The sequence below is a fragment of the Camelus bactrianus genome, chromosome 3 (genome assembly GCF_048773025.1).
Source record: "Camelus bactrianus isolate YW-2024 breed Bactrian camel chromosome 3, ASM4877302v1, whole genome shotgun sequence".
NCBI classification, from domain to species: domain Eukaryota; kingdom Metazoa; phylum Chordata; class Mammalia; order Artiodactyla; family Camelidae; genus Camelus; species Camelus bactrianus.
Window position 1 is genome coordinate 51,091,903 of NC_133541.1, and position 16,598 is coordinate 51,108,500.

The 16,598-nt window shown below is 34.7% G+C and overlaps 1 protein-coding gene and 1 non-coding gene across 6 annotated transcripts in view; one reads left to right on the forward strand and one right to left on the reverse strand.

The window, feature by feature from the left end:
- GFM2 (GTP dependent ribosome recycling factor mitochondrial 2) overlaps positions 1-16,598 on the reverse strand; it is a 49,909-nt gene that overhangs the window by 19,381 nt on the left and 13,930 nt on the right. For all 5 annotated transcript variants that reach the window (XR_006722657.2, XR_006722656.2, XM_045512363.2 and 2 more), the window contains exons 8-16: positions 13,678-13,766; positions 11,949-12,009; positions 11,514-11,693; positions 8,202-8,282; positions 6,718-6,866; positions 4,788-4,928; positions 4,605-4,704; positions 3,568-3,757; positions 1,406-1,482 (exon numbers count right to left, since the gene is read on the reverse strand). Coding sequence is in view for 3 of the 5 variants with exons in the window: in XM_045512363.2 (XP_045368319.1) it covers positions 1,406-1,482; positions 3,568-3,757; positions 4,605-4,704; positions 4,788-4,928; positions 6,718-6,866; positions 8,202-8,282; positions 11,514-11,693; positions 11,949-12,009; positions 13,678-13,766 (1,068 nt within the window). In the remaining 2 variants the exon portion in view is untranslated. The remainder of the gene's footprint in view (positions 1-1,405; positions 1,483-3,567; positions 3,758-4,604; positions 4,705-4,787; positions 4,929-6,717; positions 6,867-8,201; positions 8,283-11,513; positions 11,694-11,948; positions 12,010-13,677; positions 13,767-16,598) is intronic.
- Positions 4,332-4,405, forward strand: TRNAV-GAC (transfer RNA valine (anticodon GAC)). The gene has a single exon. It is a non-coding gene; the product is annotated as a tRNA-Val (tRNA).

Below are 16,598 nucleotides of genomic sequence, written 5' to 3' on the forward strand. Positions count from 1 at the left end.
TTATTTTGGGTCCTTGTTAGAAAAGCCAAATTTGCATCAAAACCAATTAAACCATGCTTTTTTTTTTCTTTTAAAGCAACAATGGTTATTCCTGAAGGTCTCTGTGTATGAGAGAGTACAGAGCAAGGAATCAACACTTGCCCCCATCTTATTCATATACCATCTGTGTAGTGAAGAATTAACTTTACCCCAAAGAGAGATATGGCCCTTGCCTTCAGCTACTGGGAAGTTATATCTAGGCCAAGGTGCTGCCTGATAGAACAGTCATTGCTTGTCTAGGGCCTTTGTCCACCAGAAAGTCTAACAACTGATTGACGATGCAGGCTTTGGAATAGCCATATCCATTTACAACCTCAAGAATAAAGACAGTGGCCAAAGGCCACAGAGGCACTAAAGATTAAAGGTCAACCACACAGGCAGTATGTGATCATGCCCCAATTAAAAACTCTGGACACCAAAGGCTTAGATGAGCTTCCCTGGTTGGCTTTGCCAGGGGGGTAACAAGTCCCTGAGGATGAAGAAAGCTTTGCATTTGGAACTCTCCCAAATTCTGCCCTATGTGTCTCTTCCTTTCGGTGGTTCTAATTTGTATCCTTTCACTGAAATAAAACTCTAATTGTAAGGAATAACAAAAAACTACTTGGTATATGACGGCTATAATTTGAAGTTAAAGAAGAGAATTATTTTGGAAAAAAGCAAGTTGTAGAATAATACAATAGAATGACTTGTTATAATATACGTCTGTACATATTTGAAGAAGTATATGCTCTGCTTTATAACACAGCACAGCCGAAAAACTGATGTTTGGAAAAGAATAAAAGGCAATTCACCAAGATTTCAGCGATTACATGTATAGAATGGGATAGAGAAACAGAAAGGGAGACTTTAACTCTTTACTTCGTACACTTGCATGCTATTTCTATTTAAAAAATATATATATTGACATTTTTTAAATCAAAGGTTTTTTTTTAATAAAAAGTTTCTGTTGTTGCACCTTCAGGATCAATTAAACTAAACTGCTACTTGATTTGGCTGGTATTTGGGAAAATAAAGTACTCCATATTCCTCAGATTCCTTTGATTTCAAAGGAAATCAGTTTATCCTTTTTAAAGACAAATTTATAATCTCTTTAAGGAACTTTTTCTAGAATCTTGTATAAACTCTCCCCTGGCTTCCTGAAGAGAAAATGCAGAATGAACATGTGTTGTTCTACTGTGCTATAATACACAGCACAGTTCTCTATCTCCTTTGAGACTCTATTTCCTCCCACATTGTTAGGCTGTAATCACTTCTCATCCATTTTATGTGTGTTATCATCTTTAAAAGTGCCTTTGCATCCTCCCTTTAATAAGCTGCTTCTATAAGTTACTGAAAGATTTCTGGGATTAAGTAATAATATGCGTACTTGTCCAGAGTCAGGATCTAGCTTCACTTTCAAACTGGGATCTTCACGCTGAAGGCATTTCAATGCATGATCCAAATCTAGATGATAAATAATAACTGTTACCTTTACGTTTCATTTAAAAAAAATAATGTACCATACATTCTAGTGGGGAAAACAGATGAACAAGCAAATTTAAAAATTTTTTTTCAAACAGCCATAAATGTTTTGTAGAGAATAAAACAAGGTGACAAGATAGTGATGGGAAAGTACTTGGGTGACCTAGGAAGACTTTCCAGGATGATTTAGATAAAGACACAAACCAAAAAGAATGCCCTCGTAAGTAAAATCCTGAAGAAAAAGAATTCCAGATGGAGGAAATGGCTGTGTAAGGAATGATTTCTTTTAGAGAAACAAGAAAGCCAGAGTAGCAAGATACTGGTGGACAAAAGGAAGAGTAGCATCAGAAGAGAAGGGAGATGTATGGCTAGGATGACATCATGTAAGGTCTTGAAGGAGATGGTGAAGAGTTTGGATTTGCACTAGGAAGTCACTGAAGGATTTTAAGTGGGACAATAACATCATCTGATTATATTCTGAAACGGTCAATCTAGGAGCTGACAAAAAATTGAAAAGCCTTCAGAAACACAAACAGTAATGAGAAACTGGCAGAAATAAGCTAAATTACATCACAAATAAAGAGATGCTAACATGCTCACCCTATGATGAATTATCACAAACAAAGAAGACATAAGAATATAATTGAACCTTGAACAACAGGAGTTTGAACCATGCAGGTCCCCTTTTATTCGGAATGTTCTAATAGTAACTACTGCAGTGTACAGTATACACGATCTGTGGTTGGTTGACTCTGGATGCAGAACCACAGGTACAGAGACTCTGACCATAAGTTATACCTGGATTTTCAACTACATGGAGGGTCGGTGCCCCTATACCCCCTGTTGTTTAAAGGTCAACTGTATATTATTTACATTAAATATGCCATCTAAAGTAAAATGATACTTTAATACAATCAAATTGATACATATATATATTTCCTCTTTATAAAAGACATTAGAAATTCCACAGACATAAAGCTGAAGAAAGGAGCTGAGCAATGAAACAATGAAGTAACCTTAGCAGTCACACATTTAAGTGTTCTTAGGTATATAAACCACGTCTTCTAGACCTGCATGGTCCAAAGGGTAGCCACAAGCCATCTGTACAACATATCACTAGTCTGAATTAACATGTGCTATAAGTGTAAAATTCATAACAGGTTCAAAGATTTAACATGAAAAAAAAAAGTAAAATAATTCAGTAATTTTAATATTGATATTTATGTTCAAATGATAGTATTTTTGATATACTGAGTTAAGTAAAATATATTACTAAAATTAATTATATTACCTTAACTCTTTTTAATGCGGCTAGAGGAAAATTCTAAGAAGCAGGGTGGAAAGACTGGAGCTTGGTTGCCTAATGATGTTGAGGAGCCACCCTCCAACCCCTGGGCTACTACCAACTCAAGGGATATTTTACAAGAGAAGGAAAGAAACTTCTGTCATTAAAACACTTGCTATTTGGGGGTTTGCTGCTCTGTGTAACCAAATCTAGCTGGAAATGATACAGCTGGAATTGTGAGCTTTACTATACACCATACCAAGGAGTTTGGGTTTGTCCTATAAGCAGAGAAGCCACTGAAGAATTTTAGGCAAATATGCTAAAGAACAAAGTATTTAACATTCAAAAAGGTCAAATGACATTAACCACAGTATATAAATATCTTGACTGAGTTCTAAAGGTTGAGCTAGAAAACAGGGAAAAGTTGATTTTTATAAATGGTAATGGGAAATTGAATCAGTAATGAATTGGTTACTGTCTCATCTAATACACTTGAAGGGCAGGCCTAAGGTCAGTAATTTAAAATCCCATAGATAACACCACAAGAACAAGAGTAGGGACAAATTTAAGAGAAAAAGGGCCAAGATAAAAGAAAAAATGAAAAGAGTTTGTAAAAATCAAAGCATCTTAAATAAAAACTAGACAAATCACAAGAAATACTTACCAATGAATGCTAATAAAACTGAACTCAATGACATAAGAAATCTTTTGGCATTAAAATGTAACTGTTTTATCAAAATGATCAGAGCACTAATTAATTGATACACCATGACTATTTGTACCTGGCTGTTTAGCCACTGAAGGTGGTTCTATGGTACAGAAGAAAACAGGTTCTGGAATCTCCACCCCAGCCAGTAAAAGCCTCTCTGCTTCACTGTTCTGGCTATGCTTCTTTCCTCCCTCCCTTTCGGCTCGACGAGCTGCAGCTAACGCGCTGGACTTGGATGAGACAATGGTGTCTCCAGTGGAAGTCTGCAACAAACAAGATGCCTTGGGACAAAACAGACTACTGGCGAACACTCAGCTTCCAATAAGAACCACAAAAACCAAAGAAAAATTTTAATGTGGTACTTTCTTTTCATCAGAACTTAAAAGGGAGAGACATCTATAAAGCTCATTACAACTTTGCATAGGTAAAGCTAACTTAACGTCTACAAGAACTCTATCCAAAACACTGCTGTAATAAATTCTAATAACACACACACACAAAATACATTCAAAATTCATCTCGCAAAACAAATGTATCTTTGAACAAAAGAGATAAAAGAACAAGAGACAAAAATCCTTGCCTTTATGGGGATTTCATTGGCAAAATATCTTTGCTTTCTACCTGATCAATTATAAAGTAATTGTCTGCAACAATCAAGATAGAGGAAAAAAAAAACCCGATGGAAATAGTATTATTTTATATAAACTTAGAACATATGTATGTATCCATAAATAATGTATTATTTTACTTAGATTTGAACTTTACATGAATACAATTAATACTGCTTAGTGTCTTCAATAATTTATATTTTTTTCTTTCTTATTAAACGTTTGAAGGGGAAGGGTATAGCTCAGTGGTAGAGTGCATGCTTGACATGCACAAGGTCCTGGGTTCAATCCCCAGTGCCTCCATAAGAAAAAAAAAAAACCTATACCTTCCTCCCCCCCAATAAATGTTTGAGACTCAACCATGTTGATAAATATGCTACAGTATTCATTATTCCACTATTGATAGCTTTTGGATTGTTTACAGGTTTTTGCTAATACAAAATACCTACTTTTAATAAACAATCAAGCTGTTATTTTTAAGAGAAACCATTTGGTCACTTACATGTTTAAGCCCAACAGTCAAAGCAATGTTACCAGCAGTCAGTGAAGGGATTTCTATATGTTGGTCAGCAAATGGCAAAAGCAGACGACTTATTCTCTCCCTGTAAAACCATGGTTTAAATTAGTAAAAGTACTTTTAAAGAAATGAGTGAAGTTTTAGAAAATAACCTAGGCTTCTACTTACGTGCAGTTTCCATTAATATTATGGACAGCCAACTGGGGTTTTATCATGCCTGAGTAAATGCGCATAAAAACCAGTGGTCCTCGCTGCCTGTCATGGAGAACTTTAAATGCCAGTGCACATAAGTCACCCTTGTACCACTGCCTAGAAAATTAAGGAGAAATTCCAGAAAAGCCTTTAAAATACACTTCCTATGCATCTATACAGATCAGAATCAGTGCACTAACTTAACCCTGATGTCCTCCAAAGATTTCTCATATCTTCTAGTTTAGCTACCCAGGCCAATTAAATAATATATTATGTAACTCTTTCTTCCACTAGACAAAATTATTTAATGGAGATCTTACCGTTAATTTCTCAAAACTAAAAACAATGGATTCTCTTCCAAACATTATCTCTATCAGCAAATAATTCTTGCAAAGAACTCCTTCCTCAAAAAACATACCTAGGAACATCACACCACTTTAAAAACTGTACAGAGTAAGTAAACAAATAGGTACTTTCCAACTATTGCCTTCACTTTCTCCTCCCACTTTCCCTTCAGCTGCACAGTCATTTAAATCCACACTATAAACTTGAACTTGTTTATACACAGTCAACACCTACAGAATGACATCCTAAACTGGTGTTTGAATCCCTCTGAAATTACCAAATTTTGTGTATAAGTACATCTTTCTGAGGAAAAGCTCCATATTCTCACTACTTTAAAAGGAGTCCATGACTCAAAGTAGGTTAGACACTTATTTTTTAAATTGAAGTACAGTCAATTTACAATGTTGTGTCTATTTCTGGTGTACAGCACAATTCTTCAGTCATACATGAATATACATATATTCATTTTCGTATTCTTTTTCACCATACGATACTACAAGATACTGAATATAGTTCCCTGTGCTATACAATATAAACTTGTTTATCTGTTTTACATATACCAGTCAGTATCTGCAAATCTCAAACTCCCAGTTTACCCCTTCCCACCCCCCTCCCTCCTGGCAACCACAAGTCTGTATTCTATGTCTGTGAGTCTGTTTCTGTTTTGTATGTAAGTTCATTTGTCTTTTTTTTCCTTTAGATTCCACATATGAGTGGTATCACATGGTTATTTTTCTTTCTCTTTCTGGCTTACTTCACTTAAGATTACAGAACTTCTCAAATCTTTTTCCTATTCTCTCCGAGGTTTAACTTTAACAAATCCTTATACAGAGAGTTTACAATATACTAGGCACTGTTCTATGTGTTTTATAAATATTAGCTCATTTGTCTCTTATAACAGTCCTATGAGATAAGTCATACTCTCTGCATTTTATAGATGAGAGGCTAAGCAACCTGGAAGACCTGAGATTTAAATCAGGTAGTACATAGTGCATGCTCATAACTTCATCATAATGCCTCTCCAACTGGGAGAGATGAAAAGTGATCAATGTGCTAGTTAATAAGATTACAGTCTACTTCTGTCTGCCATTTTGCACAGAACTCACTCAGATTTTAGACCACTTATTATCAAGGACAAAGCTGACAGAGACAATAGTAAAGCAATGGACTGTCCTTATAGTCAAAAATATTTTGAGCTTATGAAAAAAATCTTGAAATCTAGAATAAATGTAAACATATCTATAGAATATTCATCAAACATCCCCAATATACTGCCTTTTATTTTTAAACTAAGATGGCAGGCTCAACACTTAACTTTTACACAGCAAAAGAGCCACACATTCTTAGCTCCATCTGTAAACACAGCAGGTTACAAGAGATGATGACAAATGTCCCTTTCAAGTAAAAATCACTATGGCTGTACATTATGTTATTTACAATAATACTCTTTACCAATGCTATTCAAGAATGGTGATTCAACTTCTCTTTGTGAAGCACGACCTGTGTGCCTACCTGTCTTTTCAAGGCTGTAAGATTTTAATCTATGCACTTGCATACTTACAGAAATTCATAGTTGCGCTCTTCAGGTGAAGGCAAGTACATGGTAATAGCATCTAACAAGGGCTGGACGCCTTTGTTTTTCAGGGCACTTCCACAAAGTACAGGCACTGCTGTCTGAGCCAGTGTTACTCTGCGTATAGCAGTTTGTAGCTACGAAGCAGAGATATGTAAGTGTTTTATGTGCAGTATACTGGTCTCAGCCAAAATACCTCAAAATTAGATGCCTTCCCTAACCAACCACATGAAACAGCACTCCTCAGAACACTTTCATCATTCTTTATGGTCTTATTCTTCTTTATTTTTCATTGTAAGTAATATTAATCACTACCTGGTACATTAGATATGTATTTATTATTAGATATGTCTATCTACTAGAATGCAAAATCCATACAAACACTGTAGTTAAGTCTCATAAAAACACTGCTAAACCACCTGAAACTAGAAAAGTGCCTAAAATAAAGTAGGTGCATAAAAATATTTCTTAAATAAATGAATTAATATACTTGTGATTTAACCTTGATAATCCAATAGAGTAACTGGTTGAAAGTTAGAAATATAAATATGAGTTAGCAATTTCTTCAAATGAATTAAATCCACATCAAATAAAATCCAAAGGAAAATGAGGTATCAAAGTAAAAACCATTTTTATAAGACCTCAAAACCAAGAAAAGCTAACATGTGCTTGCAAGCTATTGATAAGAGAGATGGTAGGTCAATTTCATTTCAGACTGTAACCTCTTTGAAAGCAGGTATCATGTTATATGACTATAGGGCATAATAAACACCACATTTAAGCACTCAATTACTAAACAAGAAAAAAATTCAAAATTATGGCATTTCATTCAAAAGAAAAAAAATCATTTTTTTCACCTCTAACTTCAAATGGCTCGAAATTGATCTACAGATCTTGTTTTTCTTTCATTCTTTTCATGAAAAATAACCAAGTGAATTTGCTGAGTTCATCCTAGAGCCCATTTAAAAACATAACACATATTACTACTTAAAAACACTTTTCACAGGGGAAAGTCCTTGACAGAAAAAACCAGAAATGCCTTGAAGAAATCTGTCATAATTGAAATACTATCAGTATATTACTCGGTTATTCTCTGGTTTAATGTACTTCAAAAGAAAACAAAAAAAAGGAAAGACTTGCAATAAGTTTCCACTAACAATTAAAACAGATTCAGGAAAAATGTTCTGAGAAAAATGATCACGGTAATAGTCTGAAAGACAGTAAATTAAAAAAAAATTTTTTTTTCTGTGACTTTCCTAAAACTAAAGAATCACAATGAAGAGAAAAGGCTGCAGCGAATGGACAATGTTCTCTAATTTTTAACAGTGTTCTCCTAATTTTTAAGCCTACATTTTCTAATGTTATGCAAAGTTGAAAACAAACACACACACACACACACACACCCCTACAACAGAGAAATCAAACCACATCCAATCAGTAAAACTTGGTCAAAGTAAATGAATAAAATATACCTTTTCAGCTGGTAGCAAATCAAAATTTTCACTAAATTCGCCTAGAACCAAGTCAGCAAATTCATCATCCAAATCTGCAACCTATAAAGAAAGGCTTTAGTTCTATAATTTGCATGCATTGTCACAACTATTAACTTAAGTCTATATACCATAAATACACATTGTCCAAAGATTTCAAGCCACACAACGTAACTTATCCAGGCCAAGGAACTCTTTGCATTTTCTAAAGAGATAAAGAGTTTTTCTTTCAAAGAAAAAGAAACTGAAAACTGAAGATACATTCTCATTAGTTTCCTAAACTCATGGGAATCTATAGTCAGATAAAGCAGCTCAATAAAGTGCTACCTACTCTGAGTGCTCAAAAGAAATAAAAGAAAACCCACAATTTAGAGCCAATAATATATACAATGGACTGCTGTTTCTAGATAAATTGGGGGAAATCTTAGTTCATTAAAAAAAAGTTATAATTGGTAGTTGTCTAATATTTTGAACATTCACCAGATCTCCTAAGACAAAGTAAAAGAACTGATGTTGTTTGTAATCCTTCACTGAGGGAATAAATTTAAGTTGAGGGGATTATGGTACCATTTCAACAATAAAAATGCTCTAATTCATGTTCTTTTCATAATCATCTGCCTATATATGACAGGAGAATTCAGTTGACAATAAAATTAATGAGTTTCAAAAGTTTATAAGAGTACAAAGGAGCAAAACATTCAAACTTGGTGAGAAAAACACATTTTTAACAGCTAACTATAGCAGAAATGTACCCAACCATCCTTCCAAAAAGCAGCAAGGTTAAGCACAGCTTCTGGAGTCAAACTGTCTGAAAATGGCTCTGCTACTTACAAACTTGTTCAAAAAAACTTTCGTCAAGTTACTCACCTCTCTTTGCCTTGGTTACTCATGGAGATAATACTAGTACTTACCCTTGGGGCTGCTGTGAAGTTAACTAATTCAAACTATGCTTCCAGAACATTGGTTAAGTATACAGTAAGTATGGTTTTCATCACTATTCACTTTTAGAACACAAAGTTGCTTCTGGTCCACACTAATCTTATTCTCTAATTTAAAAAAATTTTTTAATTGTGGTAAAATATAACAAACATAAAATTTACCATCTTAGCCATTTCTAAGTGAACAGTTAAGTAGTGTTAAGTACATTCACACTGTTGTAAAACAAATCTCCAGAATTTTCTCATATCACAAAACTAAAACTCTATACCCATGAAACTCTTCTTCATTGTCCCCAACTCCAGCTCTACTTTTTGTCTCTATAAAGTTGAGGATTCTAGATACCTTATGTAAGGGAAGTCATACAGTATCTTTTCATAATTAGCTTATTTCAATTATCATAATGTCCTCAAAGTTCATCCACATTGTGGCATATTAAAACTTCCTTCCTTATTAAGGCTGAATAAAACATAGCACATTTTGTTTATCCACTCATCTGCTGATGAACACTTGGGTTGTTTCCACCTTTTGGCTATTGTGAATACTGCTGCTGTGCACAAGGATGTACAAATAGCTTTCTGAGACCTTGCTTTCAATTATTTTGGATTTATGCCCAAAAGTAGAATTGCTAGATCATATGGTAATTCTATTTTACATTTTCTGAGGAGCCATGATACTGTTTTCCACAGTAGTTGCACCATTTTCATCCCTACCAACAGTGCATAAGGATTGCAATTTCTCCACATCCTTGCCAAAACTCATCTTCTGTTTTTTTGACAGTAGGTACCCTAAGAGGTGTGATGTGGTCTTATTCTCTAGTTCTATACATACATATGTATTCCTTGTAATCATCAGCTTATTATTATCTGATAGTCTCAAATTTTCTTTATTTTTATTATATACTACCTTGTCCTGGAACAACAGGGGATATATATGCAAGTATATGTTGGCTCCTCAACCAGAGTACAAAAATCCTTCTTAGGTTTATTCTGAGGTTTAGGCAGCAATTTAGGGTCACTATTCTGTATAAGACAAAACAAAACAAAACCCTCAAAGGGGAACCAATTATGTAACCAATTATTGATTAATGAATGTCAATTCCACTTACATTCTTTTAAGCCCCTCCAAATTAGAGAAGCAGTAACAGCAGAACAGATAAGAGCTCTAAGCGCCAAACTGAGACAGATTCCAGCTCTGCTGCTTATTACCTATATGACAACTTATTGAAACACTGTTAAGCCTCTGTTTCCTCACCTACAAAATGGGGATACTACAAGTTGCCAGGATGACCAAGTAATACATGTAGAGCACTTATGCTAGATCCTAGGAGGTCCTCAACAACTATTATTCAATAATACAAATAGCAACAATCATTATTATGTTGATGATAAAGTTGATGACTACTATATATTATAATGGAAAATAATCACTTTAAAAATAACTTCATATAAAGAGGAATGGAAAAATTAATGATGAGTGGATCTATTTTGCTCAGATTAATTTAGAAGTGAAAAAATCAAAGGATTCAGACTCATGCTTTTCTCGACTACAAGAATCTGGGAGTTTGTACAGGTTATGTTTTACTTATTGCTCTATCCACTGACAATATCATATAAATATTATAAATATTAACAATCTTACTGCTTTGTATTAAAATTTAGAAGGTAGATGAGGTCCAGAGTTATATATTAAGTATAAAGTTGATTATTTTAAAATTTTCTAAATAATGTGACATCTGCTAATGTAAAAAGCGGACATACCCTTTGACCTAGCAATTCCACTCCTATATTTAACAAATTCCTGCACATGTGTGCAGAGATACACACCAAGATGTTCACAGCAACATTGTTTCTAACAGCAAAGAGAAAACCATCTCAAAGTCCATCCACAAGAGAACAGACAATAAATTGTGGGATAATCATACACTGGAACACTACAGAAGACTGAAAATGAATGAAATAACACATGAACGAATCTCAAATATGATGTTGAGCAATGTAATGAGATATAAACAGTATCATTCCATTTAAGTAAAATTCAGACCATGGAAAGCTAAGTTCTCTAGGGATACATTTGCAGTAAACTATAAAAGAAAGCAAATGAAAGCTAAACACTGCAATCAACATGGGAGTGTAGATGATTAGTGGAAGGGAAAGAGAACAGTAAGTAGCACATAGAAATCCAAGAGTATTGCTAATATTCTATTTCTTAAGCTAGGTGGTGATTACACTGGTGTTCACTGTGTTGTTCATTATACTTTGCATATTCCATATGTAATTTTACATGAAACTTCACAGTAAGTATGATTTAACGTTTATAAATATTTATACGATTTTAAACTCAAAGTATTTATTTTACTTGTTCAATTAAGGCATTCCTTGCTTCCGTTGTCTCCTTCAGCAATTTAGGATCACTCATTTCCAAGAGGGGTTTTCTCTCAAAGTCTTTTCCATCATCTGATTTGGGACTCCAAATAAGTTTCTCTTTACATACTACATCCACCACTCCTTTGAAAGTTTTGGCTTCACCAATTGGTAACTATAAGCCAGAATGAGATTAACATTTTATTAAATGATCATTAGAACTCAATTAGAACTGCAATGGTGATAAAATTTGTCTTTCCCCAATCCCTCCCCCAAAATGTCTCTTATTATTACCATAATCTATACCTATTTTTATTTATATCCTAATTTTTTCCAAAAAGAATTTGACATAGCTTCAAAAATGTTTAGTATGTCACAATAAAACAAATTGATGAGGACACTGAGCAGTTGTTGCTATTAATCAACCAACCTGTAAAAGCAAAGGCTTTGCCTTCAACTTCTCTCTGATGCTTTCAACTGCATAGTTAAAACTGTAGAAAGAAAAATAATTAGTTTAAAAATGTTAAAATTCTTAAAACAGGATTTAAGAATGTTCTCCAAAATTATAACCCTTTTTATTATCCTTAATGTTCACCATTTACAGTTTTCCACAGGACAGTATCATCAAAACTTCTAATGTTGATTTCAGATATCAGTGATTGAGTATCTACCATAATTCTGCCCCCACAGATATTTAAGGTACTATTATTATTGTGAACTTCATTTAACTAAAGTTTGAGGTTAATGTTAAATGAATTGATCACGGTCACAGATGATAAATTGGAGTTAGGATTCAAACGCAAGATGTGTGATTCCCAAAGATTCTTTCCTCTAAAAACTACATTTGTTATCACACATAGCTACCCACTTTCTTCCAAAGGCCAGTCTGACTAATTTTTCTACACTTTTATCTTAGACATTTGTAATCTCATATGCTACATTGTTCATTTCTGTGCTAATACTAGAGTTGGCTACCTATGGACCCCCATGCCATCTTGGCACATGGGCTGATTCATATACATATGCAGACCATTCTGGTTCCATTGTCTTTGAGAACCAGCCTAGTTCTCAAACCAGCCTTTGAGAACCTCCCTCCCCAACAACATAGGTGCTGTCAGTCAGTACAGGTAGTACTTCCATCTACCTCAAGGAACTCCAAACAAAAAAGTGTCAGAAACTTATTAGCCTAGCACATTGTAAGGGTGCTATGCTTCTACTAATCAAAACAAAAGTCCTTTAAGCCAGTAGCCTTAGAATTACAGCAGAGAGTTACAGAAACACAAAGCACACAGTGTGGTATTAGGAGAGGCATAGTTTATGTTTTCCCATGGCCACTCTCATATCACAGACTAGGATCTCTCCCTATCACATTTCCCCACAATCCTTTGTATTCTTAATTTTCGCCCTTTCACATTTTCTCCAAATCCTTCATACACTATTGATTTTCTGAATTCTGCTCTCAGATAGCATATCCATTTTGGAATATCACTCTGTAAGTCTGGAGTATTATGACTACGTCTCAGTATTAACTTTTGTCCTACACGTAGGTTTCAAAACATCTTCTCCTCTCCTAGTTTCCTTTTGTTGAGAGCATTTTACCTAGTAGCTAAAGAAAATCAGGGGACAAGGAAGAACACTGTTCTCTGAGGCAACCCTCTACCTTTAGCAATGACAGGGAGCACTGTAATGTTCATCAATATAAGGGCTATACCATACCGCTCTAAATAAAACCAGTGGAATCAGCAAGACATCACTGTCAGGACCCTAGAAACTAGGACATAGCCTCTCTACATCAGAATCAGAATGATTCATCATCTATCAGCTCTCTTTAATCCCACAGGTTGGTACTTAAGCTATGAGTTAGCGGCTCTGAAATGTTTCTAAAAAAGGATTGAATTGGGAGTCCATGGAATATTTATACTCTATAGAGAATACTATTTCTAAATTTAAGTTATAGTCCATTAAAAGCTCAAACTGCACAGCGAAAAAAAATGTGACAATGAATATATGTATGTTCACGTATAACTGAAAAATTGTGCTCTACACTGGAATTTGATACATTGTAAAATGACTATAACTCGATTAAAAAATGTTAAAAAAAAAAAAAAGCTCAAACTGCATTCTTACTTTGATGAGCCAAAGAAACAGACTTTAAATACCTTGCTCCAATTTTGTCCATCTTGTTTAAAAAACAGATTCGAGGTATCTTGTGTTTATCAGCTTGCCTCCACACTGTGAGAGTTTGTGCCTGAAGCAAAGATAAGGAAAAAACCACACATTAAACAAAAATAACTAGGTTACTACACATCGAACAAGCAAATCTAAGGCCCTGCAACATGGAATTGGGCCCTGTTCTAGCACAGAGTTAGTGTCACTGCACATATACCTCTAGACCCACTCTTACACTGTCAGGTTAAAACAGCTAAGAATGTCATCAAGTATGACTGAAGATTGTGCTTCAAACTGAGAATAATACTTTAGGTGAACTCGGACGCAACACAAAGGGAATTAACAACTGTGATATACTAGGAGACACAGAAAGGGGACTTAACGAAGAACTAGAAGACCTACTTTTTCTTTAAATTTTTCAAAAGTGAATTGACAGAACAAGTAATTGATGTACACTATAGAACATTTGTACAATAGAGAACTGCACAAGCAAGAGATTAAAATCACCTGTAATTCCACACCAGGATATGACCACTGTTAATATTTTGGGGGATTTATTAGAAGACCTACTTTTTGTTTGGCTTCACCTCACCTAGTACACGTCTCAATACTGAACTAATCAGTTTTCTGCTCTGTGAAATACGGACTTTTGCCTTAATTCAGACAGGAACAGAAAAGAGGGTATTATAAAGATACTATTGTGATAAAAATCAGGTATTTGTATTGTGAATATTTGGATGTTCATGTATGTAAACTGAAGAGGATTTAAGGGGAAAAAAGAAGCCAATATCTGTATTGCTAAGTTGCAATTCTCATATGCTTTTCTATTTGGCCTCTTTTAATTCCACTTTCTATACATGTTAAACATAAATAGTGTGACTAGTGGAGTCCAAGAGTCCAGAAGTAGAGCATCAAAAGCCTCATGTGTTGACATTAGTTAAAATAGAAGCCAGTTTGTCATTTTCAGGGGAGAGGTTTGCAGGGGGGAGGTAATTAGGTTTATTTATTTATTTTTCAATGGAGGCACTGGGGATTGAGCCTAGGACCTCATGCATGCACGTGCTCTACCACTGAGCTACATCCTCCCCCCATAATTTGTTTTAGTGGGTAAAATATACATATATGATAAAATACAGCACAAGGGTTAGGGGTACCAATTCCTGCAAACTCAAAAATCCTCTTAAAACTTTACAAGCGGCCCTTCCCATCTACAGTTCTGCATCCGTGGATTCAACCAATGATGGATTGTGTAGTTCAGTAGTCTGTACTTAGTGAAAAAAATCCATGTATAAGTGGACCCACAAAGTTCAAACCCATCTTGTTCAAGGGTCAATTGTACAGATTTTAAGCGTACAGCTCAATAAATTTTTATAAATCTACATACTGGTGATAACTATTACCCCAATCAAGAGACAGAACATACACAACATGATAGATTTTTCTTATATCCCACCCAACCATGGCAACCTTTTGTCACCATAGATTCTGCCTATTTTTGAACTTCATGTAAATGGTATGGCTTCTTTCACTCAACATGATGTTTCTGACATTCACTCATGTTGCTGGGTATACTGGTTCATTCATTTTTATTGTTAAGTTCCTTTACACAAATGTACCAGTTTTTCTATCCACCTCTGAATGTGCACTTGGGTTGTTTCTAGTTTGAGGCAATTATGAATTTAGCTGCTATAAACATTCCAAACAAATCTCTGGTAGGTAAATGTTTTCATTTACTTGGATAAAAACAGAAGAGTAGAACTGCTGAGTTATAGAACAAGTGTATATTTATAAGAAACTGCCCAATAGTCTTCCAAAGTGGCTATAGTATTTTACAGTCCACCAACAGTATCTAAGAGTTTCACTTACTCTACATCCTCAACCAAGATTTGCCATCATTTTTTAATTTTAGCCATTCTTATGGGTATAAAACAGCCTCTCTTTGTAATTTTAATTTACATTTCCCTAATGACCAATGAGACTGAGCATCTTTTCATGTGCTTACTGGACACTCACATGTCTTCTTTGGTGAAGTATCTATTCATTCAAGTCCTTTGTGTACTTTTTTATTGGGGTGTGTTTTTATTGTTGATACGTAGTTCTTCATATATACTGGATTGATCACAAACATGTTCTGTGAAAATGTTAGCACATACTTCCTAAGACAGTGATATTCTCTACATAATCAAGTGTTACTGCACTCTGGAAATTTAATATTCATATATTTTATCTAATGCTACAAATTTTCTCACAGTCTAAGGCTTGCCTTTTTGTTTTTCAGTTTCAAATATGTAATTTTGATAAGGTCCAATGAATCAACTTTGCTTTATGTTTCTTGTGTCTTCTCTAAGAAACTGTTACCTATCATCCAAGGTTATGAAGATACTTTATTTTTCCTTTAGAAAATATACAGATATAGCTTAACACTATGATCTACTCCAAACTAAGTTTTGGGGGTGGTGGTGGGAGGGAGGATATTAAAGCCAATCTTGAGATTATAAGGCAAATGGGGTACCAGCTAAAGAGAGCAGAGCTGACCCCAGTGGCAAAAATTTATTATGAACCTATTTTCAGGATTTATCCAAGGAGCTTTACATTAAGTTTTGGGAGAAAATTCTTCATGATTCACTCGCATTTCCCCATGTTTTGTTTAGAGAGGCACTGACTGCCTTTATTCTGCACTATTTTTTGAAAGGTGTCTATACAATGAACAGCTTAGAAAGACAGAGACAGTGTCTCCCTCCAGAGCAAATGGTAGGTTGGCTTGCAACCTTGGAAGACAATGTCTCCTTTCAGAGCAAAGAGCAAGCATGCTTACTACCCATTATAAAATATTTCCATTCTCTAAGCACAAGGTTCCACTGCATGCGCAGCTGTCACCTGACTTCCCTTTGTCACCCTATGGGACTTAGGG